The sequence below is a fragment of the Salmo salar genome, chromosome ssa03 (assembly GCF_905237065.1).
Source record: "Salmo salar chromosome ssa03, Ssal_v3.1, whole genome shotgun sequence".
NCBI lineage: Eukaryota > Metazoa > Chordata > Actinopteri > Salmoniformes > Salmonidae > Salmo > Salmo salar.
In genome coordinates this window covers 3,726,778-3,752,002 of record NC_059444.1, presented here as the reverse complement: position 1 = coordinate 3,752,002, position 25,225 = coordinate 3,726,778, and the positions used below count along the sequence as shown (strand labels likewise).

Here is a 25,225-nt window from a genome sequence, read left to right as displayed (position 1 = left end):
CCAAAAATCTCACATTTGGAAGGACAGATTTCCATGGTCTAATGTCCAATGCTCGTGATTCTGGGCCCAAGCAAGTTTCTTCTTCTTATTGGTGTCCTTTAGTAGTGGTACAAAGTATATTTTATCAAAGTAACTCTGGGTCTTCCTTTTCTGTGGCGGTCCTCATGAGAGCCAGTTTCATCATAGCGCTTGATGGTTTTTGCGACTGCACTTGAAGAAACTTTCAATGTTCTTGAAATTTTCCGGATTGACTGACCTTCATGTCTTAAAGTAATGATGGACTGTCGTTTCTCTTAGCTTATTTGAGCTGTTCTTGCCATAATATGGACTTGGTCTTTTACCAAATAGGGCTATCTTCTGTATCCCCCCCCCCCCCACCCCACACACACACACACAAATTCCACAAATTCACTTTTAACAAGGCACACCTGTTAATTGAAATGCATTCCAGGTGACTAACTATTGAAGCTGGTTGAGAGAATGCCAAGAGTGTGCAAAACTGTCATCAAGGCAAAGGGTGGCTACTTTGAAGAATCTAAAATATATAAAATATATTTTGATTTGTTTAACACTTTTTTTTGTTTACTACATGATTCCATATGTGTTATTTCATAGGTTTTGATGTCTTCACTATTATTCAACAATGTAGAAAATAGTAAAAAAAAAACCAAAAAAAAAAAAAAAAGAACCCTGGAATGAGTAGGTGTGTCCAAACTGTTGACTGGTGCTGTAACAGTGGGTTCTGAGTTGCCAATATATTTCTTGTGAACTTTTCCCCTCTTTTTTAAAAAAATTATTTTTGGATAATAATTATAAAGAGAAATTACAATAAGAAGATGACGTGAGAAACAAAACAACAACAAATTGCAGCAGAGATCATTTCAGAGCTGTTAGTTCAGATATACATGGTGAACCTCTGACCTTCAAGTGGTTTACTTAGTGAGTTTAAAGCATGAATGACAAAGGCAGATCTCTGCAGGACGTGAGGTGGGGCTGAACCTACAGTGGGGGGAGAACAAGTATTTGATACAGTGCCGATTTTTGCAGGTTTTCCTACTTACAAAGCATGTAGAGGTCTGTAATTTGTATCATAGGTACACTTCAACTGTGAGAGACGGAATCTAAAACAAAAATCCAGAAAAAATCACATTTGTATGATTTTTAAGTAATTAATTTGGGATTAAATGATTCTGACTCATCGCAGGTTAATCCCTTCAGAAGACACAGGACAGGAATAACAAGTGTGTGTGTGTGTGTGTGTGTGTACATACAGTGCAGTATTCAGACGCCTCGACTTTTTCCACATTTTGTTACGTTACAGCCTTATTCTAAAATGGATTAAATAATTTTTTCCCCTCAATCTACACACAATACCCCTTAATGACGTCACAATACCCCATAATGACAAAGCAAAAACAGTTTTTTTTTTGTGCAAGTCCGGGCTCTGGCTGGGCCACTCAAGGACATTCAGAGACCCGAAGCCACTCCTGCGTTTTCTTGGCTCTGCTTAGGGTCATTGTCTTGTTGGAAGGTGAACCTTCGCCCCAGTCTGAGGTCCTGAGCGCTCTGGAGCAGGTTTTCATCAAGGATCTCTCTGTACTTTGCTCCGTTCATCTTTGCCTCAATCCTGACTAGTCTCCCAGTCCCTGCTGCGGAAAAACATCCCCACAGCATGATGCTGTCACCACCATGCTTCACTGTCGGGATGGTGCCAGGTTTCCTCCAGACGTGATGCTTGGCATTCAGGCCAAAGAGTTCAATCTTGGTTTCATCAGACCAGAGAATCTTGTTTCTCATGGTCTGAGAGTCCTTTAGGTGCCTATTGGCAAACTCCAAGCGGGCTGTCATGTGCCTTTTACTGAGGAGTGGCTTCCGTCTGGCCACTCTACAAAAAAGGCCTGATTGGTGGAGTGCTGCAGAGATGGTTGTCCTTCTGGAAGGTTCTCCCATCTCCACAGAGGAACTCTGGAGCTCTGTCAGAGTAACCATCGGGCTCTTGGTCACTTCCCTGACCAAGGCCCTTCTCCCCCGATTGCTCAGTTTGGCCAGGTGGCCAGCTCTAGGAAGAGTCTTGGTGGTTCCAAACTTCTTCCATTTAAGAATGATGGAGGCCACTGTGTTCTTGGGAAACTTCAATGCTGCAGAAATGTTTTGGTACCCTGCCCAGATCTGTGCCTCGACACAATCCTGTCTCGGCTCTCTATGGACAATTCCTTCGACCTCATGGCTTAGTTTTTGCTCTGACGTGCACTGTCAACTGTGGGACCTTATATAGACTGGTGTGAGCCTTTCCAAATCATGTCCAATCAATTGAATTTACCACAGGTGGAAACATCTCAAGGATGATCAATGGAAACAGGATGCACCTGAGCTCAATTTCGAGTCTCATAGCAAAGGGTCCAAATACTTATGTAAATAAGATATTTCTGTTCTTTATTTTTAATACATTTGCGAACAAGTCTAAAAACCTGTTTTCGATATGTCATTATCGGGTATTGTGTGTAGATTAATGAAGATTTTTATTTATTTAATACTTTTTACAATAAGGCTGTAACGCAACAAAATGGGGGAAAAAGGGAAGGGGTCTGAATACTTTGGTGTGTGTGTGTGTGTGTGTGTGTGTGTGTGTGTGTGTGTGTGTGTGTGTGGTATAGTCTGACAGATCCTCCTGTCTCCTCCCGTCCCCAGGTACCGAGCCCCTGAGGTTCTCCTGAGGTCCCAGTCCTATAGCTCTCCTATAGACATCTGGGCAGTGGGCTGCATCATGGCAGAGCTCTACACACTCAGACCTCTGTTCCCTGGAAACAGCGAGGTGGATGAGATCTTCAAGATCTGCCAGGTGCTGGGCACCATGAAGAAGGTGGGCAAGAATATACATTCACACACACACACTTGCTGAAGAGATTCAGTGGTCGATGTCCATTTCATTATCATGGCTTTCTATACACGTTTGTGTTAAACTCACTCATTCACCTACTCACTTTATTACTCACCCCCTTTATGTTATTGGTGCTGTTGTTGCTGTTCCTGTTACTGTTGCTGTTGCTGTTACTACTGTTGCTGTTACTGCTGTTGTTGCTGTTACTGTTGCTGCTGTTACTGTTACTGTTACTGTTGCTGTTACTGCTGTTGTTGCTGTTACTGTTACTGCTGTTACTGTTACTGTTACTGTTGCTGCTGCTGTTACTGTTGCTGTTGCTGCTGTTACTGTTACTGTTACTGCTGTTGTTGCTGTTACTGTTGCTGCTGTTGCTGCTGCTGTTATTGTTGCTGCTGCTGTTGCTGCTGTTACTGTTACTGTTGCTGCTGTTACTGTTACTGTTACTGTCTGTTACTGTTACTGGTACCGTTGCTGTTATGTTACTGTGTTGCTGTTACTGTTGTTTTTGCTGTTACTGCTGTTGCTGTTACTGCTGTTGCTGTTACTGCTGTTGCTGTTACTGCTGTTGCTGTTACTGCTGTTGCTGTTACTGCTGTTGCTGTTGCTGTAGTTGTCATTGTTGCTGTTACTGTTGCTGTTGCTGTTATTATTGCTGTTACTGATGTTACTGTTGAATTTATTGTTGCTGCTACTGTTGATGTTGTTGCCGCTGTTACTGTGCTGCTGTTACTGTGCTGCTGTTGTTACTATTGTTGCTGTTGTTACTGTTACTGTTGTTGCTGTTACTGTGCTGCTGTTGATTTTGTTGTTACTGTTAATGTTGCTGTTGCTGTTGCTGCTGTTACTGTTACTGTTGCTGTTGTTACTGTTGTTTCTGCTGTTATTGTTGCTGCTGTTGCTGTTACAGTTGCTGCCTTTGCTGTTACTGTTTTGTTGCTGCTGTTGCTGTTACTGTTGATGTTACTGTTGTTGTTGCTGTTATTGTTGCTGTTACTGATGTTGATGTTACTGTTGCTGCTGTTACTGTTGCCGCTGTTACTGTTGCTGCTGTTACTGTTGCCGCTGTTACTGTTGCTATTGTTGCTGTTGCTGCTGTTACTGTTGCTGTTGTTGCTTTTGTTACTGTTGCTGTTGTTACTGTTAATGTTGCTGTTGCCGCTGTTGTTACTGTTGCCGCTGTTGTTACTGTTACTGTTGCTGTTGCTGCTGTTAATGTTGCTGTTGCTGTTGTTGCTTTTGTTACTGTTACTGTTGCCGCTGTTGCTGCTGTTACTGTTGCCGCTGTTACTGTTGCTGTTGTTGCTGCTGTTACTGTTGCTGTTGTTGCTGTTGCTGCTGTTGCTGTTGTTACTGTTACTGTTGCTGCTGTCACTGTTACTGTTGCTGTTGTTACTGTTGTTTCTGCTGTTATTGTTGCTGCTGTTGCTGTTACAGTTGCTGCCTTTGCTGTTACTGATATCACTGCTGTTGCTGCTGTTACTGTTTTGTTGTTGCTGTTGCTGTTACTGTTGATGTTACTGTGCTGTTGCTGTTGTTACTGTTGCTGTTACTGTTGCCGCTGTTGCTGTTGTTGCTGCTGTTACTGTTGCTGTTACTGCTGTTGTTGCTGTTGTTACTGTTGCTTTTGTTACTGTTACTGTTGCTGCTGTTAATGTTGCTGTTACTGCTGTTGCTGTTGTTGCTGTTGTTACTGTTGCTTTTGTTACTGTTACTGCTGTTGCTGTTGCTGCTGTTAATGTTGCTGTTGCTGCTGCTGTTACTGTTGCTGTTGTTGCTGCTGTTTCTGCTGTTGCTGTTGTTGCTGTGATTTTTTTAAATTGTGGTGTCGAATTAGTAGTTACGATCTTGTCTCAACACAACCCTGCCAAGGCGCACTGCTTCTTGACCCTGAAGCCAGCCGCACTAGTGTGTCGGAGAAAACGCCGTCCAACTGACGACCAAAGTCAGCTTGCAGGTGCCCGGCCCACCACAAGTAGACGCTAGAGCACGATGTGTCACGTCCTGACCAGTAAAGGGGTTATTTGTTATTGTAGTTTGGTCAGGACGTGGCAGGGTGTGCTTTGTTTTATGTCGTTCAGGGTGTGTTTTGTGTATGTGTTTAGGTAGAGGGGGTATTTGATTTATTAGTCCGGGGTTTGTTAGTCATTGTTCTATGTTAGTATATTTCTATGTTCTATCTAGTCTTTTCTATTTCTATGTTTAGTTTATTGGGGTTGGACCTTCAGTTGGAGGCAGCTGGTTATCGTTGCCTCTGATTGAAGGTCCTATAATTAGGAGTTTGGAGGCAGCTGGTTATCGTTGCCTCTGATTGAAGGTCCTATAATTAGGAGTTTGGAGGCAGCTGGTTATCGTTGCCTCTGATTGAAGGTCCTATAATTAGGAGTTTGATTTTGTGGGAAGTTGTTCTTGTTTAGCTGTTTTGCCTGACGAGACTGTCAAGTTCGTTTTGTTTTGTATACGTTTTATGTGTTTTCCTTCTTCACTCTTCCCTGTGGCTCAGTTGGTAGAGCATGGTGTTTGCAACGCCAGGGTCGTGGGTTCGATTCCCACGGGGGGCCAGTAGAAGAAAAAAAAATGAAAAAAAAAATGTATGAAATGAAATGTATCCATTCACTACTGTAAGTCGCTCTGGATAAGAGCGTCTGCTAAATTACTCAAATGTAAATGTAAAAATGTTCACTCAATAAGAAGAAGATGAGTGTACATTTTCCCACTGCGTCTTGGTCTACACCCTACGACAACCGTGACACGATGAGACAAGGAAATCCCTGCCGGACAAACCCTCCTCTAACCCGGACGATGCTGGGCCAATTGTGCGCCGCCTCATGTGTCTCCCGGTCACGGCCAGCTCCGACACAGCCTGGGATTGAATCTGAGGCTGTAGTGACGCCTCAGCACTGCAATGCAGTGCCTTAGACCGCTGCGCCAATCGGGAGGCCCTGTTACTGTTGATGCTGTTTTTTCTTGTTGTTGTTGCGTACTCAACTTTCTTTCTCCATCTTCCCATTATCAGATGGACTGGCCCGAGGGCTACAACCTAGCAGCCTCGATGAACTTCCGTTTCCCCCAGTGTGTCCCGACCAGCCTGCGCTTGCTGGTACCCAACGCCTCCAATGAGGCCCTGGTTCTGATGAGGGACATGTTGCAGTGGGACCCCCAGAAGAGACCCACCGCCGTACAGGTATACATGTTAACCCTAACCTCATTAATGACCCACCGCCGTACAGGTATACATGTTAACCCTAACCTCATTAATGACCCACCGCCGTACAGGTATACATGTTAACCCTAACCTCATTAATGACCCACCGCCGTACAGGTATACATGTTAACCCTAACCTCATTAATGACCCACCGCCGTACAGGTATACATGTTAACCCTAACCTCATTAATGACCCACCGCCGTACAGGTATACATGTTAACCCTAACCTCATTAATGACCCACCGCCGTACAGGTATACATGTTAACCCTAACCTCATTAATGACCCACCGCCGTACAGGTATACATGTTAACCCTAACCTCATTAATGACCCACCGCCGTACAGGTATACATGTTAACCCTAACCTCATTAATGACCCACCGCCGTACAGGTATACATGTTAACCCTAACCTCATTAATGACCCACCGCCGTACAGGTATACATGTTAACCCTAACCTCATTAATGACCCACCGCCGTACAGGTATACATGTTAACCCTAACCTCATTAATGACCCACCGCCGTACAGGTATACATGTTAACCCTAACCTCATTAATGACCCACCGCCGTACAGGTATACATGTTAACCCTAACCTCATTAATGACCCACCGCCGTACAGGTATACATGTTAACCCTAACCTCATTAATGACCCACCGCCGTACAGGTATACATGTTAACCCTAACCTCATTAATGACCCACCGCCGTACAGGTATACATGTTAACCCTAACCTCATTAATGACCCACCGCCGTACAGGTATACATGTTAACCCTAACCTCATTAATGACCCACCGCCGTACGGGTATACATGTTAACCCTAACCTCATTAATGACCCACCGCCGTACAGGTATACATGTTAACCCTAACCTCATTAATGACCCACCGCCGTACAGGTATACATGTTAACCCTAACCTCATTAATGACCCACCGCCGTACGGGTATACATGTTAACCCTAACCTCATTAATGACCCACCGCCGTACAGGTATACATGTTAACCCTAACCTCATTAATGACCCACCGCCGTACAGGTATACATGTTAACCCTAACCTCATTAATGACCCACCGCCGTACAGGTATACATGTTAACCCTAACCTCATTAATGACCCACCGCCGTACAGGTATACATGTTAACCCTAACCTCATTAATGACCCACCGCCGTACAGGTATACATGTTAACCCTAACCTCATTAATGACCCACCGCCGTACAGGTATACATGTTAACCCTAACCTCATTAATGACCCACCGCCGTACAGGTATACATGTTAACCCTAACCTCATTAATGACCCACCGCCGTACAGGTATACATGTTAACCCTAACCTCATTAATGACCCACCGCCGTACAGGTATACATGTTAACCTTAACCTCATTAATGACCCACCGCCGTACAGGTATACATGTTAACCCTAACCTCATTAATGACCCACCATTAATGAGACCCACCATCAATGAGGATTAGTATGCTGATTTACTCACTGTGTTCCAGGCTCTGAGGTACCTGTACTTCCAGGTGGGCCAGGCGTTGGGTCCTCCACCTCAGTACCTGGAGGAGCACAAAGCCCAGAGCAGGACCGCAGCAGCTCAGCAGGCTTCCTCTACAGAGCCCAAACCTCTCCCCTTCTGTAAGGCCAATCTCCAGACCATTTTAGAGACCCAGCCCCAGCCAACCCACACCCAGGGTCAGGGCAGGGTCCACCACCACCAGCCCCTCCAGCAAATCCACCAGCCTCAGCACAACACAGACTGGGACGGACACAGCCAGCACCAGTACCAGCCATCCTCACTCAGCCTGGTCAAACACACCCAGCCACAGGTTAGTGGTTTAGCCAGCCATCCTCACTCAGCCTGGTCAAACACACCCAGCCACAGGTTAGTGGTTTAGCCAGCCATCCTCACTCAGCCTGGTCAAACACACCCAGCCACAGGTTAGTGGTTTAGCCAGCCATCCTCACTCAGCCTGGTCAAACATTGTGGAGATGACTTAAGTACTGTAGTGGCTCTGGATCAGAGAGTCTGCTAAATGACTCACTACTGTAGTGGCTCTGGATCAGAGAGTCTGCTAAATGACTCACTACTGTAGTGGCTCTGGATCAGAGAGTCTGCTAAATGACTCACTACTGTAGTGGCTCTGGATCAGAGAGTCTGCTAAATGACTCACTACTGTAGTGGCTCTGGATCAGAGAGTCTGTTAAATGACTCACTACTGTAGTGGCTCTGGATCAGAGAGTCTGCTAAATGACTCACTACTGTAGTGGCTCTGGATCAGAGAGTCTGCTAAATGACTCACTACTGTAGTGGCTCTGGATCAGAGAGTCTGCTAAATGACTCACTACTGTAGTGGCTCTGGATCAGAGAGTCTGCTAAATGACTTCAATGGGATAGTACTGTATTGTATACAATAGGCTGTGATATTTTATTTATTTATTTATTTAACTAGGCAAGTCAGTTAAGAACAAATTCTTATTTACATGACAGCCTAGGAACAGTGGGCCTTGTTCAGGGGTAGAACGACAGATCTTTACCTAGTCAGCTCAGGGATTCGATCTTGCAACCTTTCGGTTACTAGTCCAACGCTCTAACCACTAGGCTACCTGCCGCCCCATATACTTTAAAGTCAATAGCTTCTTGTATCCGTTAGAAACACACTGTCAATGTAAAGAGATTATGTGTTGTTAAACATTATATACTGTCAGTCTAGCAACTTATGTCCTCTCAAACGGGGTTATTATACACTGAACAAAAATATAAACGCAACATGTAAAGTGTTGGTTCCATGTTTAATGAGCTGAAATGAAAGATCCCAGAAATGTTCCATACGCACAAAAAGCTTTTTTCTCTAACATTTTGATGCACAAATTTGTTTCCATCCCTGTCAGTGAGCATTTCTCCTTTGTTAAGATAATCCATTCACCCAACAGGTGTGGCATATCAACAAGCTGATTAAACAGCATGGTCATAACACAGGTGCACCTTGTGCTGGGGGACAATAAAATGCCACTCTAAAATGTGCAGTTTTCTGTCACACAACACAATGCCCCAGATGTTTCAAGTTTTGAGGGAGCGTGCAATTGGCATGCTGACTACAGGAATGTCCATCAGAGCTGTTGCCAGATAATTAAATGTTCATTTCTCTACCATAAGCCGTCTCCAACGTCGTTTTAGAGAATGTGGCAGTACGTCCAACCGGCCTCACAACCGCAGACCAAGTGTATGGCGTCATGTGGGTGAGCGATTTGCTGATGTCAACGTTGTGAACAGAGTGGCCCTTGGTGGGGTTATGGTATAGGGCCCCATGGTGGAGGTGGGGTTATGGTATGGGCAGGTATAAGTTACGGACAGCGAACACAATTGCATTTAATTTATGGTAATTTGAGACACCGTGACGAGATCCTGAGGCCCATTGTCGTGTCGCCATCACCTCATGTTTCAGCATGATAATGCACGGCCCCATGTCGCAAGGATATGTAGACGATTTCTGGAAGATGAAAACGTCCCAGTTCTTCCATGGCCTGTATACTCACCAGACATGTCACCCATTGAGCATGTTTGGGATGCTCTGGATCGACGTTTACGACAGCGTGTTCCAGTTCCCGCCAATATCTAGCAACTTCGCACAGCCATTGAAGAGGAGTGGGACAACATTCCAACAGGCCACAATCAACAGCCTGATCAACTCTATGCGAAGGAGATGTGTCGCGCTGCATGAGGAAAATGGTGGTCACACCAGATACTGACTGGATTTCTGATCCACTCCCTTACTTTTATTTTTTTTAAGTTCTCTGTGACCAACAGATGTATATCTGTATTCCCTGTCATGTGAAATCCATAGATTTGGGCATAATTCATTTATTTCAATTGTCTGATTTCCTTACATGAACTGTAAATCAGTAAAATATTTCATGGTTGACAATACAAAATACAAATTTTAAAAAACCACATTGTGTACCACTCAAAGAGGAATGAGAAACTAAAAGCAGTCCTAGTCAAACACTGTACAGTATTTTATTTGCAGTCCTCTATAACACATGACATCATTATCATGTAATATTTAATGTGGAACTTGTCCAACAGAAAGCCACTCCAGCGGGGTGTGAGAACACCGTGTCAGGGTTCAGGAGCGGTAGGAAGCGGTGGGGACAGACGTCAGTGAAGGCAGCAGACACCTGGGACGAGGTGGATGACTCTGACCTGGGCATCTCCTTCTCCAAGAAGCCCAGCATCGCATCTCTCAGGGACAAACACCAGGACAACGACAACTACCGGTAGGTTCTTCTGCTTCTTCCCCTCGTCATGCCTGGATAGGGACTAGGTTCTTCTGCTTCTTCCTCTCTTCATGCCTGGATAGGGACTAGGTTCTTCTGCTTCTTCCTCTCGTCATGCCTGGATAGGGACTAGGTTCTTCTGCTTCTTCCTCTCTTCATGCCTGGATAGGGACTAGGTTCTTCTGCTTCTTCCTCTCTTCATGCCTGGATAGGGACTAGGTTCTTCTGCTTCTTCCTCTCTTCATGCCTGGATAGGGACTAGGTTCTTCTGCTTCTTCCTCTCTTCATGCCTGGATAGGGACTAGGTTCTTCTGCTTCTTCCTCTCGTCATGCCTGGATAGGGACTAGGTTCTTCTGCTTCTTCCTCTCGTCATGCCTGGATAGGGACTAGGTTCTTCTGCTTCTTCCTCTCGTCATGCCTGGATAGGGACTAGGTTCTTCTGCTTCTTCCTCTCGTCATGCCTGGATAGGGACTAGGTTCTTCTGCTTCTTCCTCTCTTCATGCCTGGATAGGGACTAGGTTCTTCTGCTTCTTCCTCTCTTCATGCCTGGATAGGGACTAGGTTCTTCTGCTTCTTCCTCTCTTCATGCCTGGATAGGGACTAGGTTCTTCTGCTTCTTCCTCTCGTCATGCCTGGATAGGGACTAGGTTCTTCTGCTTCTTCCTCTCGTCATGCCTGGATAGGGACTAGGTTCTTCTGCTTCTTCCTCTCGTCATGCCTGGATAGGGACTAGGTTCTTCTGCTTCTTCCTCTCTTCATGCCTGGATAGGGACTAGGTTCTTCTGCTTCTTCCCCTCGTCATGCCTGGATAGGGACTAGGTTCTTCTGCTTCTTCCTCTCTTCATGCCTGGATAGGGACTAGGTTCTTCTGCTTCTTCCTCTCTTCATGCCTGGATAGGGACTAGGTTCTTCTGCTTCTTCCTCTCGTCATGCCTGGATAGGGACTAGGTTCTTCTGCTTCTTCCTCTCTTCATGCCTGGATAGGGACTAGGTTCTTCTGCTTCTTCCTCTCGTCATGCCTGGATAGGGACTAGGTTCTTCTGCTTCTTCCTCTCTTCATGCCTGGATAGGGACTAGGTTCTTCTGCTTCTTCCTCTCTTCATGCCTGGATAGGGACTAGGTTCTTCTGCTTCTTCCCCTCGTCATGCCTGGATAGGGACTAGGTTCTTCTGCTTCTTCCTCTCGTCATGCCTGGATAGGGACTAGGTTCTTCTGCTTCTTCCCCTCGTCATGCCTGGATAGGGACTAGGTTCTTCTGCTTCTTCCCCTCTTCATGCCTGGATAGGGACTAGGTTCTTCTGCTTCTTCCCCTCGTCATGCCTGGATAGGGACTAGGTTCTTCTGCTTCTTCCTCTCGTCATGCCTGGATAGGGACTAGGTTCTTCTGCTTCTTCCTCTCTTCATGCCTGGATAGGGACTAGGTTCTTCTGCTTCTTCCCCTCGTCATGCCTGGATAGGGACTAGGTTCTTCTGCTTCTTCCCCTCGTCATGCCTGGATAGGGACTAGGTTCTTCTGCTTCTTCCTCTCGTCATGCCTGGATAGGGACTAGGTTCTTCTGCTTCTTCCCCTCGTCATGCCTGGATAGGGACTAGGTTCTTCTGCTTCTTCCTCTCTTCATGCCTGGATAGGGACTAGGTTCTTCTGCTTCTTCCTCTCTTCATGCCTGGATAGGGACTAGGTTCTTCTGCTTCTTCCTCTCTTCATGCCTGGATAGGGACTAGGTTCTTCTGCTTCTTCCTCTCTTCATGCCTGGATAGGGACTAGGTTCTTCTGCTTCTTCCCCTAGTTTTTTCCAGGTTACATGGTCAGGACAAACATAGTTGCAGACGAGACCTTGGTCTCAATAAGATTCCCAGCAACAGAATAGTTAAATATGTTGTTTTTTCCTAGTGTGGTCAGAAAAACTCCTAGTTCCTAGACATGATACATTCTTGTCTTTGAAAATTACACCCACTTATACAGTATTTCCACATGCAGTTTTGTATTGATTCATGTATTGTTTGATTGTGTGTAGGTTTGCAGAGCCCAAGTCCAACATGTCATCAGTGAAGCAGCACTACCTGAACCAGTCCAGATACCTCCCTGGTAAAGTCCTGTGGTACTGAAACCTGTAGGGTCCAGATACCTCCCTGGTAAAGTTCTGTGGTACTGAAACCTGTAGGGTCCAGATACTTTTGGTCATGTAGTGTATGTGGACACCTGCTCGTCGAACATCTCATTCCCATAGGCCGTCATTGTAAATAAGAATTTGTTTTTAACTGACTTCCCTGGTTAAATAAATAAATCAAAATTCCAAAGTCATGGGCATTATTAGGGAGTTGGTCCGCCCTTTGCTGCTATAACAGCCTCCACTCTTCTGGGAAGGCTTTCCACTAGATGTAGGAACATTGCTGCTATAACAGCCTCCACTCTTCTGGGAAGGCTTTCCACTAGATGTAGGAACATTGCTGCTATAACAGCCTCCACTTTTCTGGGAAGGCTTTCCACTAGATGTTGGAACATTGTTGCGAGGACTTGCTTCCATTCAGCCACAAGAACATTAGTGAGGTCGGGTACTGATGTTGGGCGATTAGGCCTGGCTCGCAGTCAGCGTTCCAATTCATTCCAAAGGTGTTTGATGGGGTTGAAGTCAGGGCTCTGTGCAGGCCAGTCAAGTTCTTCCACACTGATCTGAACAAACCATTTCTGTATGGACCTCACTTTTGTGCACAGGGGCATTGTCATGCTGAAACAGGAAAGGGCCTTCCCCAAACTGTTGCCACAAAGTTGGAAGCACAGAATCATCTAGAATGTCATTGTATGCTGTAGCTTTAAGATTTCCCTTCACTGGAACTAAGGGGCCCGAACCATGAAAAACAGCTCCAGACCATTATTCCTCCTCCACCAAACTTTACAGTTGGCACTATTCATTCTGGCAGGTAGCGTTCTCCTGGCATCCGCCAAAACCAGATTAGTCCGTCGGATTGCCAGATGGTGAAGCGTGATTCATCACTCCAGAGAATGTGTTTCCACTGCTCCAGAGTCCAATGGCAGCGAGCTTTACACCACTTGGCATTGCGCATGGTGATCTTCAGCACTCGGCGGTCCCGTTCTGTGAGCTTATGTGGCGTACCACTTCGCGGCTGAGCCATTGTTGCTCCTAGATGTTTCCACTTCACAATAATATCACCTACAGTTGACCGGAGCAGCTTCTGCGTTTTCTTGGCTGTGTGCTTAGGGTCGTTGTCCTGTCGGAAGGTGAACCTGGAGCAGGTTTTAATCAAGGGTCTCTCTGTACTTTGCTCTGTTCATCTTTCCCTCGATCCTGACTAGTCTCCAAGTCCCTGCTGCTGAAAAACATCCCCACAGCATGATGCTGCCACCACCATGCTTCACTGTAGGGCTTTCATCAAAAAAGGGAATCATGTTTCTCATGGTCTGAGAGTCCTTTAGATGCCTTTTGGCAAACTCCAAGCGGGCTGTCATGTGCCTTTTACTGAGGAGTGGCTTCTGTCTGGCCAATTTACCATAAAGGCCTGATTGGTGGAGTGCTGCAGAGACGGTTGTCCTTTTGGAAGGTTCTCCCATCTCCACAGAGGAACTCTGGCGCACTATCAAAGTGACCATCAGGTTCTTGGTCACCTCCCTGACCAAGACCCTTCTCCCCCGATTTTTCAGTTTGGTCAGGTGGCCAGCTCTAGGAAGAGTCTTGGTGGCTCCAAACTTCTTCCATTTAAGAATGATGGAGGCCACTGTGTTCTTGGGGACCTTCAATGCTGCAGAAATGTTTTGGTACCCTTCCCAGATCTGTGCCTCGATACAATCCTGTCTCGGAGCTCTAAGGACAATTCCTTCAACCTCATGGCTTAGTTTTTGCTCTGACATGCACTGTCAACTGTGGGACCTTATATAGACAGGTGTGTGCCTTTCCAAAAAAAAAAAAAAATCTAATTTATTTATATAGCCCTTCGTACATCAGCTGATATATCAAAGTGCTGTACAGAAACCCAGCCTAAAACCCCAAACAGCAAGCAATGCATGTGAAAGAAGCACGGTGGCTAGGAAAAACTCCCTAGGAAAAACTCCCTAGAAAGGCCAAAAACCTAGGAAGAAACCTAGAGAGGAACCAGGCTATGAGGGGTGGCCAGTCCTCTTCTGGCTGTGCAGGGTGGATATTATAACAGAACATGGTCAAAGATGTTAAAATGTTCATAAATGACCAGCATGGTCAAATAATAATAATCATAGTAGTTGTCGAGGGTGCAACAAGCACGTCCGGTGAACAGGTCAGGGTTCCATAGCCGCAGGCAGAACAGTTGAAACTGGAGCAGCAGCACGACCAGGTGGACTGGGGACAGCAAGGAGTCATCATGCCAGGTAGTCCTGAGGCATGGTCCTAGGGCTCAGGTCCTCCGAGAGAAAGACAGAAAGAGACAAAGAGAGAATTAGAGAGAGCATATTTAAATACACACAGGACACCGGATAAGACAAGAGAAATACTCCAGATGTAACAGACTGACCCTAGCCCCCCGACACATAAACTACTGCAGCATAAATACTGGAGGCTGAGACAGGAGGGATCAGAAGACACTGTGGCCCCATCCGATGATACCCCCGGACAGGGCCGGACAGGGCCAAACAGGCAGGATATAACCCCACCCACTTTGCCAAAGCACAGCCCCCACACCACTAGAGGGATGTCTCCAACCACCAACTTACCGTCCTAAGACAAGGCCGAGTATAGCCCACAACGATCTCCGCCATGGCACAACCCAAGGGGGGGGCGCCAACCCAGACAGGAAGACCACGTCAGTGACTCAACCCACTCAAGTGACGCACCCCTCCCATGGACGGCATGGAAGAACACCAGTAAGCCAGTGACTCAGCCCCTGTAATAGGGTTAGAGGCAGAGAATCCCAGTGGAAAGAGGGGAACCGGCAAGGCAGAGACAGCAAGGGCGGTTCGTTGCTCCAGCCTTTCCGTTCACCTTCACACTCCTGGGCCAGACTATACTTAATCATAGGACCTACTGAAGAGATAAGTCTTCAGTAAAGACTTAAAGGTTGAGACTGAGTCTGCGTCTCTCACATTGGTAGGCAGACCATTCCATAAAAATGGAGCTCTATAGGAGAAAGCCCTACCTCCAGCCGTTTGCTTAGAAATTCTAGGGACAATTAGGAGGCCTGCGTCTTGTGACCGTAGCGTACGTGTAGGTATGTACGGCAGGACCAAATCGGAAAGATAGGTAGGAGCAAGCCCATGTAATGCTTTGTAGGTTAGCAGTAAAACCTTGAAATCAGCCCTTGCCTTAACAGGAAGCCAGTGTAGGGAGGCTAGCACTGGAGTAATATGATCAAATTTTTTGGTTCTAGTCAGGATTCTAGCAGCCGTATTTAGCACTAACTGAAGTTTGTTTAGTGCTTTATCCGGGTAGCCGGAAAGTAGAGCATTGCAGTAGTCCAGCCTAGAAGTAACAAAAGCATGGATTAATTTTTCTGCGTCATTTTTGGACAGAAAGTTTCAGATTTTTGCAATGTTACGTAGATGGAAGAAAGCTGTCCTTGAAACAGTCTTGATATGTTCTTCAAAAGAGAGATCAGGGTCCAGAGTAACGCCGAGGTCCTTCACAGTTTTATTTGAGACGACTGTACAACCATCCAGATTAATTGTCAGATTCAACAGAAGATCTCTTTGTTTCTTGGGACCTAGATCAAGCATCTCTGTTTTGTCCGAGTTTAAAAGTAGAACGTTTGCAGCCATCCACTTGTTTATGTCTGAAACACAGGCTTCTAGCGAGGGCAATTTTGGGGCTTCACCATGTTTCATTGAAATGTACAGCTGTGTGTCGTCCGCATAGCAGTGAAATTTAACATTATGTTTTCGAATGACATCCCCAAGAGGTAAAATATATAGTGAAAACAATAGTGGTCCTAAAACGGAACCTTGAGGAACACCGAAATTTACAATTGATTTGTCAGAGGACAAACCAGAGACAAACTGATATCTTTCCGACAGATAAGATCTAAACCAGGCCAGAACTTGTCCATGTAGACCAATTTGGGTTTCCAATCTCTCCAAAAGAATGTGGTGATCGATGGTATCAAAAGCGGCACTAAGATCTAGGAGCACGAGGACAGATGGAGAGCCTCGGTCTGACGCCATTAAAAGGTCATTTACCACCTTCACAAGTGCAGTCTCAGTGCTATGATGGGGTCTAAAACCAGACTGAAGCATTTCGTATACATTGTTTGTCTTCAGGAAGGCAGTGAGTTGCTGTGCAACAGCTTTTCTAACATTTGAGAGGAATGGAAGATTCGATATAGGCCGATAGTTTTTTATAATTTCTAGGTCAAGATTCGTCTTTTTCAAGAGAGGCTTTATTACTGCCACTTTTAGTGAGTTTGGTACACATCCGGTGGATAGAGAGCCGTTTATTATGTTCAACATAGGAGGGCCAAGCACAGGAAGCAGCTCTTTCAGTAGTTTAGTTGGAATAGGGTCCAGTATGCAGCTTGAGGGTTTGGAGGCCATGATTATTTTCATCATTGCGTCAAGAGATATAGTACTAAAACACTTTAGTGTCTCCCTTGATCCTAGGTCCTGGCAGAGTTGTGCAGACTCAGGACAATGGAGCTTTGGAGGAATACCCAGATTTAAAGAGGAGTCCGTAATTTGCTTTCTAATGATCATGATCTTTTCCTCAAAGAAGTTCATAAATTTATTACTGCTGAAGTGAAAGCCATCCTCCATTTGCAAATGCTGCTTTTTAGTTAGCTTTGCGACAGTATCAAAAAGAAATTTCGGATTGTTCTTATTTTCCTCAATTAAGTTGGAAAAATAGGATGATCGAGCAGCAGTGAGGGCTCTTCGATACTGCACGGTACTGTCTTTCCAAGCTAGTCGGAAGACTTCCAGTTTGGTGTGGCGCCATTTCCGTTCCAATTTTCTGGAAGCTTGCTTCAGAGCTCGTGTATTTTCTGTATACCAGGGAGCTAGTTTCTTATGACAAATATTTTTAGTTTTTAGTGGTGCAACTGCATCTAGGGTATTGCGCAAGGTTAAATTTAGTTCCTCAGTTAGGTGGTTAACTGATTTTTGTCCTCTGACGTCCTTGGGTAGGCAGAGGGAGTCTGGAAGGGCATCAAGGATCATGTCCAATCAATTGAATTTACCTCAGCTGGACTCCAATCAAGTTGTAGAAACATCTCAAGGATGATCAATAGAAACAGGATGCAACTAAGCTCAGTTTAGAGTGTCATAGCAAAGGCTCTGAATACTTGTAAGGTATTTTTTTTTATACGTTTGCAAAAATTCTAAAAACCTGTTTTCACTTCGTGATTATGGGGTATTGTATGTAGATTGATGAGAAAGAAATGGAGTTAATCAATTTTAGAATAAGGCTGTAACATAACAAAATGTAGAAAAAGGGAAGGGGTCTGAATACTTTCCGATTGCACTGTAGATACATCTCTGTTACCTGTCCTGTGCTCAACCAAGTCTCTCTCTCTGTCCTCCCTCTCTCTCTGTCGTCTCTCTCTCTGTCGTCTCTCTCTCTGTCGTCTCTCTCCCTCTCTGTCCTCTCTCCCTCTCTGTCCTCTCTCCCTCTCTGTCCTCTCTCCCTCTCCGTCCTCTCTGTCCTCTCTCTCTCCCTGTCCTTTCTCTCTGTTGTCTCTCTCCCTCGGTCTGATCCAGGCGTGAACCCTAAGACCAACAAGAGCAGCTTTCTGACAAGCCAGCAGCAGCTTGGAAGGAGTGTGTGGGCCAACTCCTCTTTAACCAGGGCACATGGAGCAGGACTGCCACTTACTAAAGGTAATAATAATTCACATCACTGATTTTTATTTTATTACACATATACAGTACAGTTAAATCCCATTCATGTCCGGCTTTATTGTCCCAGTAGGGACATTCATTGTACAGCCAGGAGTTTACTAAATATACTATACGTATACAGCATATAGTTACACTTGACAAGGACGTACTGTACATTAGGGTGTCCAATTACATTTTAGTCATTTTAGCAGACGCTCTTATCCAGAGCGACTTACAGTAGTGAGTGCATACGTTTCATTTATTTATTTATTTATTTCTACTGGCCCCCCCGTGGGAATCGAACCCACAACCCTGGCGTTGCAAACACCATGCTCTACCAACTGAGCCACAGGGAAGACATTTCCCTGTTAAAAACACTTCTTCTGACCAATGTCTCTATCATCATCCGTTCAAAGTTAATTTTTTTTACCCTTGTAGGATGGCCAGAATTAGGGTGACTAAATCAGTGGAGGTCAGAGAGAAGAAGGGGTCAAAAATTACACCACTCCTTTATTCATGACATCAGGAGAAAGTATAAAATCCTTCACTCCAGTAGGGGATCAAATATCTGTTCCAGATAGCAGTAGGGGATCAAATATCTGTTCCAGATAGCAGTAGGAGATCAAATGTCTGATAGCAGTAGGAGATCAAATGTCTGATAGCAGTAGGGAGATCAAATGTCTGATAGCAGTAGGAGATCAAATGTCTGAGAGCAGTAGGATATCAAATGTCTGATAGCAGTAGGAGATCAAATGTCTGATAGCAGTAGGAGATCAAATGTCTGATAGCAGTAGGAGATCAAATGTCTGATAGCAGTAGGAGATCAAATGTCTGATAGCAGTAGGAGATCAAATGTCTGATAGCAGTAGGAGATCAAATGTCTGATAGCAGTAGGAGATCAAATGTCTGATAGCAGTAGGAGATCAAATGTCTGATAGCAGTAGGGAGATCAAATGTCTGATAGCAGTAGGAGATCAAATGTCTGATAGCAGTAGGAGATCAAATGTCTGATAGCAGTAGGAGATCAAATGTCTGATAGCAGTAGGAGATCAAATGTCTGTCCCAGATAGCAGTAGGAGATCAAATGTCTGATAGCAGTAGGAGATCAAATGTCTGTCCCAGATAGCAGTAGGAGATCAAATGTCTGATAGCAGTAGGAGATCAAATGTCTGATAGCAGTAGGGAGATCAAATGTCTGATAGCAGTAGGAGATCAAATGTCTGATAGCAGTAGGAGATCAAATGTCTGATAGCAGTAGGAGATCAAATGTCTGATAGCAGTAGGAGATCAAATGTCTGATAGCAGTAGGAGATCAAATGTCTGATAGCAGTAGGAGATCAAATGTCTGATAGCAGTAGGAGATCAAATGTCTGATAGCAGTAGGAGATCAAATGTCTGATAGCAGTAGGAGATCAAATGTCTGATAGCAGTAGGAGATCAAATGTCTGATAGCAGTAGGGAGATCAAATGTCTGATAGCAGTAGGAGATCAAATGTCTGATAGCAGTAGGAGATCAAATGTCTGATAGCAGTAGGAGATCAAATGTCTGTCCCAGATAGCAGTAGGAGATCAAATGTCTGATAGCAGTAGGGAGATCAAATGTCTGATAGCAGTAGGAGATCAAATGTCTGATAGCAGTAGGAGATCAAATGTCTGATAGCAGTAGGAGATCAAATGTCTGATAGCAGTAGGAGATCAAATGTCTGATAGCAGTAGGAGATCAAATGTCTGTCCCAGATAGCAGTAGGAGATCAAATGTCTGATAGCAGTAGGGAGATCAAATGTCTGATAGCAGTAGGAGATCAAATGTCTGATAGCAGTAGGAGATCAAATGTCTGATAGCAGTAGGAGATCAAATGTCTGATAGCAGTAGGAGATCAAATGTCTGATAGCAGTAGGAGATCAAATGTCTGATAGCAGTAGGAGATCAAATGTCTGATAGCAGTAGGAGATCAAATGTCTGATAGCAGTAGGAGATCAAATGTCTGATATCAGTAGGAGATCAAATGTCTGATAGCAGTAGGGAGATCAAATGTCTGATAGCAGTAGGATATCAAATGTCTGATAGCAGTAGGAGATCAAATGTCTGATAGCAGTAGGGAGATCAAATGTCTGATAGCAGTAGGAGATCAAATGTCTGATAGCAGTAGGAGATCAAATGTCTGATAGCAGTAGGAGATCAAATGTCTGATAGCAGTAGGAGATCAAATGTCTGATAGCAGTAGGAGATCAAATGTCTGATAGCAGTAGGAGATCAAATGTCTGATAGCAGTAGGAGATCAAATGTCTGATAGCAGTAGGAGATCAAATGTCTGATAGCAGTAGGAGATCAAATGTCTGATAGCAGTAGGAGATCAAATGTCTGTCCCAGATAGCAGGTGGAGATATATACAGGGGGTACCTGTACATAGTCAATGTGCGGAGGCACCGGTTAGTCGAGGTAATTGAGGTAGTATGTACATGTATGTAGAGGTAAAGTGACTATCCATAGATAATAAAAGGAGAGTAGCAGCAGCGTAAAAGAGGGGAGGGGCAATGCAAATAGTCTGGGTAGCCATTTGATTAGCTGTTCAGGAGTCTTATGGCTTGGGGGGGTAGAAGCTGTTTAGAAGCCTCTTGGACCTAGACTTGGTGCATCGGTACCGCTTGCTGTGCGGTAGCAGAGAGAACAGTCTATGACTTGGGTGGCTGGAGTCTCTGACAATTTTTAGGGCCTTCCTCTAAATGAACCTAGTAATGTCATATAGACTATTCAGTAAATAGTTAATCTCTGATTTGAGACATATAGAAATAGCTAACTGTAATATTTGTGCTGTTTGGTTTATTGATGTAGCAGAGTTAAAGAGTGTTATTTATTTCCAGATAACTTCCTGAGTAACACCTACAACCCTGGCAGCAGTAGCATGTCATCGTTTCAGAAGGAGATGGGATCAGCTGGACACAGGACCCATCACCTAGCAACCGCTGGACACAGGACCCATCACCTAGCAACCGCAGGAGGAAACTCTGCCAGTAAGTCTCAGACCAGACAGACAGACCAGACAGACAGACCAGACAGACAGACCAGACAGACACCATAGTCATTCGCCCTTCAGATGGTTTACGTGCCATTTATTTACAGTATTCAATTTAAAAAAACCATCTACTCTATCTTCCATGTCTTTATTTCCTTAACTTCCTCTGTCTTTCTGAACTATTTTCCTAGTTGACCTGAATGAAACTCTTGGGTTGTGTTGAGGAGACAGAATGAGACTCCTGGGTTGGGTTGAGGAGACAGAATGAGACTCCTGGGTTGGGTTGAGGAGACAGAATGAGACTCCTGGGTTGGGTTGAGGAGACAGAATGAGACTCCTGGGTTGGGTTGAGGAGACAGAATGAGACTCCTGGGTTGTGTTGAGGAGACAGAATGAAACTCCTGGGTTGGGTTGAGGAGACAGAATGAGACTCCTGGGTTGGGTTGAGGAGACAGAATGAGACTCCTGGGTTGGGTTGAGGAGACAGAATGAGACTCCTGGGTTGGGTTGAGGAGACAGAATGAGACTCCTGGGTTGGGTTGAGGAGACAGAATGAGACTCCTGGGTTGGGTTGAGGAGACAGAATGAGACTCCTGGGTTGGGTTGAGGAGACAGAATGAAACTCCTGGGTTGTGTTGAGGAGACAGAATGAGACTCCTGGGTTGGGTTGAGGAGACAGAATGAGACTCCTGGGTTGAGGAGACAGAATGAAACTCCTGGGTTGTGTTGAGGAGACAGAATGAGACTCCTGGGTTGGGTTGAGGAGACAGAATGAGACTCCTGGGTTGAGGAGACAGAATGAAACTCCTGGGTTGTGTTGAGGAGACAGAATGAAACTCCTGGGTTGTGTTGAGGAGGGCACCGAACATTTCATGAATAGAGCTGACATGATTCCTTACTATACATTCAATAGCAGCATCTCTGTTCTACCTAATATATTTCTATCTGAACGTTCCACAACGATGTACCCGTCTGAACAAGGGGCTTCCCGCTCTAACTTCTCCACTTTGATCTGACAGAGTACGAGGGATGGAAGTCCATGAATCCTCAGATCCCTGGATCTTCTAGCCTCAACGGCAACGGTGGAGGGAAGAACCCCTCGTCCAGACCTCCTACTATCCAGCCTGTACACGGACGGGTGGACTGGGCCACCAAGTACGGAGGAGGCCACCGGTAGCACAGCCCACTGGAGCCATATGACTGAGAAGAGTAGCCACTGTAGCCATATGACTGAGAAGAGTAGCCACTGGAGCCATATGACTGAGAAGAGTAGCCATTGATCCCACTGGAGCCATATGACTGAGAAGAGTAGCCATTGATCCCACTGTAGCCATATGACTGAGAAGAGTAGCCATTGATCCCACTGTAGCCGTATGACTGAGAAGAGTAGCCATTGACGGTGTACTTCCTGAATTGAAATGGAATTGATTCCGACCCTGGTGGGCATTAGAACAGGCAGAACTGTTTCCCCCCTATTGAGAATCAAATATAAGTTTTATTCATAAAAAGTACCCCAAAAAAAAGCTTGGTCTGGACATTTCTTGAGAACATCTTCGATAAAGTCCTTATCAGTGTTTTTCTTCTTGCTGAATACTTTTCAGTGTCATTGTATGAGGAGAAAAACCTATTGTTTTGCATTTTCCATATATGATTTTGATTTCTAGTCATGTGTAAAATGTTGAGAATATCTATATTTTTTTTTAATGTGTAATCTTTCAAAATTAATAACTATTTCAATGTAGTACATTGACAGAGAGCAACAGTGAATCATTCTCTGGACACACGCGTCGACTGAGACAAACTTTCATGAATATGGATATTTTCATACATGACATGCTTGTCTAGAGAGGTTTCATTTGTCAGTGTTTCTTTACATGAATGTCAATTCTGGCATCAAATTACTGTGTATATAAAATACATAAACAGTGAATTTAAAACATTGAAATTCCTAGATTGCACCCGTTTATGAGTCATGTGGATTGTCTTAAGATGGCGCCGGAGAAGAAGGCTGACGTTTTGTGTGTCCCCAACCAATTATTTTTTTTTACTTATTTTGTACATAATGTTGCCGCTACCGTCTCTTATGACCAAAAATAACTTATGGGCGTCAGGACTGCGATTACTCACCACGGACTGGCAGAATCCTTTTTTTCCTTTAACGAGTCCGACGAGCCCGACGTGAATGATATACTGCTTTCTCGGGAACAGGCCCCAGATCCCCGTGATTTGCGCGAAGAGGAGGCGGAGAAAAAGGGGGCCAGAGGGCGGGGCTGCCTTCTGAGAATTCGTAGGTGATCGAATAAACTCCCACTTCCTTCAATTCTGCTAGCAAACGTGGAATCTTTGGAGAATAAAATCGATGACCTACGCAGAAGATAAAACTATCAACGGGACATTAAAAACTGTAATATCTTATGCTTCACGGAGTCGTTGCTGAACGGCGACACTATCAACATACAGCTGGCTGGTTATACGCTGCACAGGCAGGATAGAACAGTGGCGTCTGGTAAGACAAAGGGCGGAGGATTATGTATTTTTGTAAATAACAGCTGGTGCACGATATCTAAAGAAGTCTTGAGCTATTGCTCGCCTGAGGTAGAGTATCTCATGATAAACTGTAGACCCCACTATCTACCTAGAGAGTTTTCATCTGTATTTTTCATAGCTGTTTACATACCACCACAGACAGAGGCTGGCACTAAGACCGCATTGAATGAGCTGTATTCAGCCATAAGCAGAAACAAGAAAACGCTCACCCAGAGGTGGCGCTCCTAGTGGCCGGGGACTTTAATGCAGGGAAACTTAAATCAGTTTTACCTCATTCCTATCAGCATGTCACATGTGCAACCAGAGGGGGAAAAAACTCTAGACCACCTTTACTCCACGTACAAAGCTCTCCCTCCATTTGGCAAATCTGACCATAATTCTATCCTCCTGATTCCTGGTTACAGGCAAACATTAAAGCAGGAAGCACCAGTGACTAGATCAATAAAAAAAGTGGTCAGATGAAGCAGATGCTAAGCTACGGGACTGTTTTGCTAGCACAGACTGGAATATGTTCCAGGATTCCTCCGATGGCATTGAGGAGTACACCATATCAGTCACTGGCTTCATCAATAATCGATGACGTTGTCCCCACAGTGACCGTAAGTACATACCCCAACTAGAAGCCATGGATTACAGGCAACATCCGCACTGAGCTAAAGGCTAGAGCTGCCGCTTTCAAGGAGCGGGACTCTAACTGGGAAGCTGATAAGAAATCCCGCTATGCCCTCTGGCGAACCATCAAACAGGAAAAGCATCAATACGGGACGAAGATCGAATTGTACTACACCGGCTCTGATGCTCGTCGGATGTGGCAGGGCTTACAAACTATTACAAATCAAATCAAATCAAATGTATTTATATAGCCCTTCGTACATCAGCTGATATTCTCAAAGTGCTGTACAGAAACCCAGCCTAAAACCCCAAACAGCAAGCAAAGCATGTGAAAGAAGCACGGTGGCTAGGAAAAACTCCCTAGGAAAAACTCCCTAGAAAGGCCAAAAACCTAGGAAGAAACCTAGAGAGGAACCAGGCTATGAGGGGTGGCCAGTCCTCTTCTGGCTGTGCAGGGTGGATATTATAACAGAACATGGTCAAAATGTTAAAATGTTAAAATGTTCATAAATGACCAGCATGGTCAAATAATAATAATCATAGTAGTTGTCGAGGGTGCAACAAGCACGTCCGGTGAACAGGTCAGGGTTCCATAGCCGCAGGCAGAACAGTTGAAACTGGAGCAGCAGCACGGCCAGGTGGACTGGGGACAGCAAGGAGTCATCATACCAGGTAGGGCTCAGGTCCTCCGAGAGAAAGACAGAAAGACAGAAAGAGAGAATTAGAGAGAGCATATTTAAATACACACAGGACACCGGATAAGACGAGAAATACTCCAGATGTAACAGACTGACCCTAGCCCCCCGACACATAAACTACTGCAGCATAAATACTGGAGGCTGAGACAGGAGGGATCAGAAGACACTGTGGCCCCATCCGATGATACCCCGGACAGGGAC

At 45.0% G+C, this 25,225-nt stretch overlaps 1 protein-coding gene across 13 annotated transcripts in view; it reads left to right on the top strand.

Annotated features, from left to right (window-relative positions):
* LOC106596460 (serine/threonine-protein kinase MAK) overlaps positions 1 to 23,112 on the top strand; it is a 53,411-nt gene extending 30,299 nt beyond the window's left edge. For all 13 annotated transcript variants that reach the window (XM_014187746.2, XM_014187759.2, XM_045714405.1 and 10 more), the window contains 8 exons: positions 2,689 to 2,860; positions 5,895 to 6,062; positions 7,584 to 7,910; positions 10,169 to 10,359; positions 12,377 to 12,447; positions 18,034 to 18,153; positions 21,016 to 21,165; positions 22,187 to 23,112. In XM_014187746.2, coding sequence (XP_014043221.2) covers positions 2,689 to 2,860; positions 5,895 to 6,062; positions 7,584 to 7,910; positions 10,169 to 10,359; positions 12,377 to 12,447; positions 18,034 to 18,153; positions 21,016 to 21,165; positions 22,187 to 22,344 — 1,357 coding nt within the window. In that variant the 3' untranslated portion in view covers positions 22,345 to 23,112. The remainder of the gene's footprint in view (positions 1 to 2,688; positions 2,861 to 5,894; positions 6,063 to 7,583; positions 7,911 to 10,168; positions 10,360 to 12,376; positions 12,448 to 18,033; positions 18,154 to 21,015; positions 21,166 to 22,186) is intronic.
* The last annotated feature ends 2,113 nt before the right edge of the window (positions 23,113 to 25,225 follow it).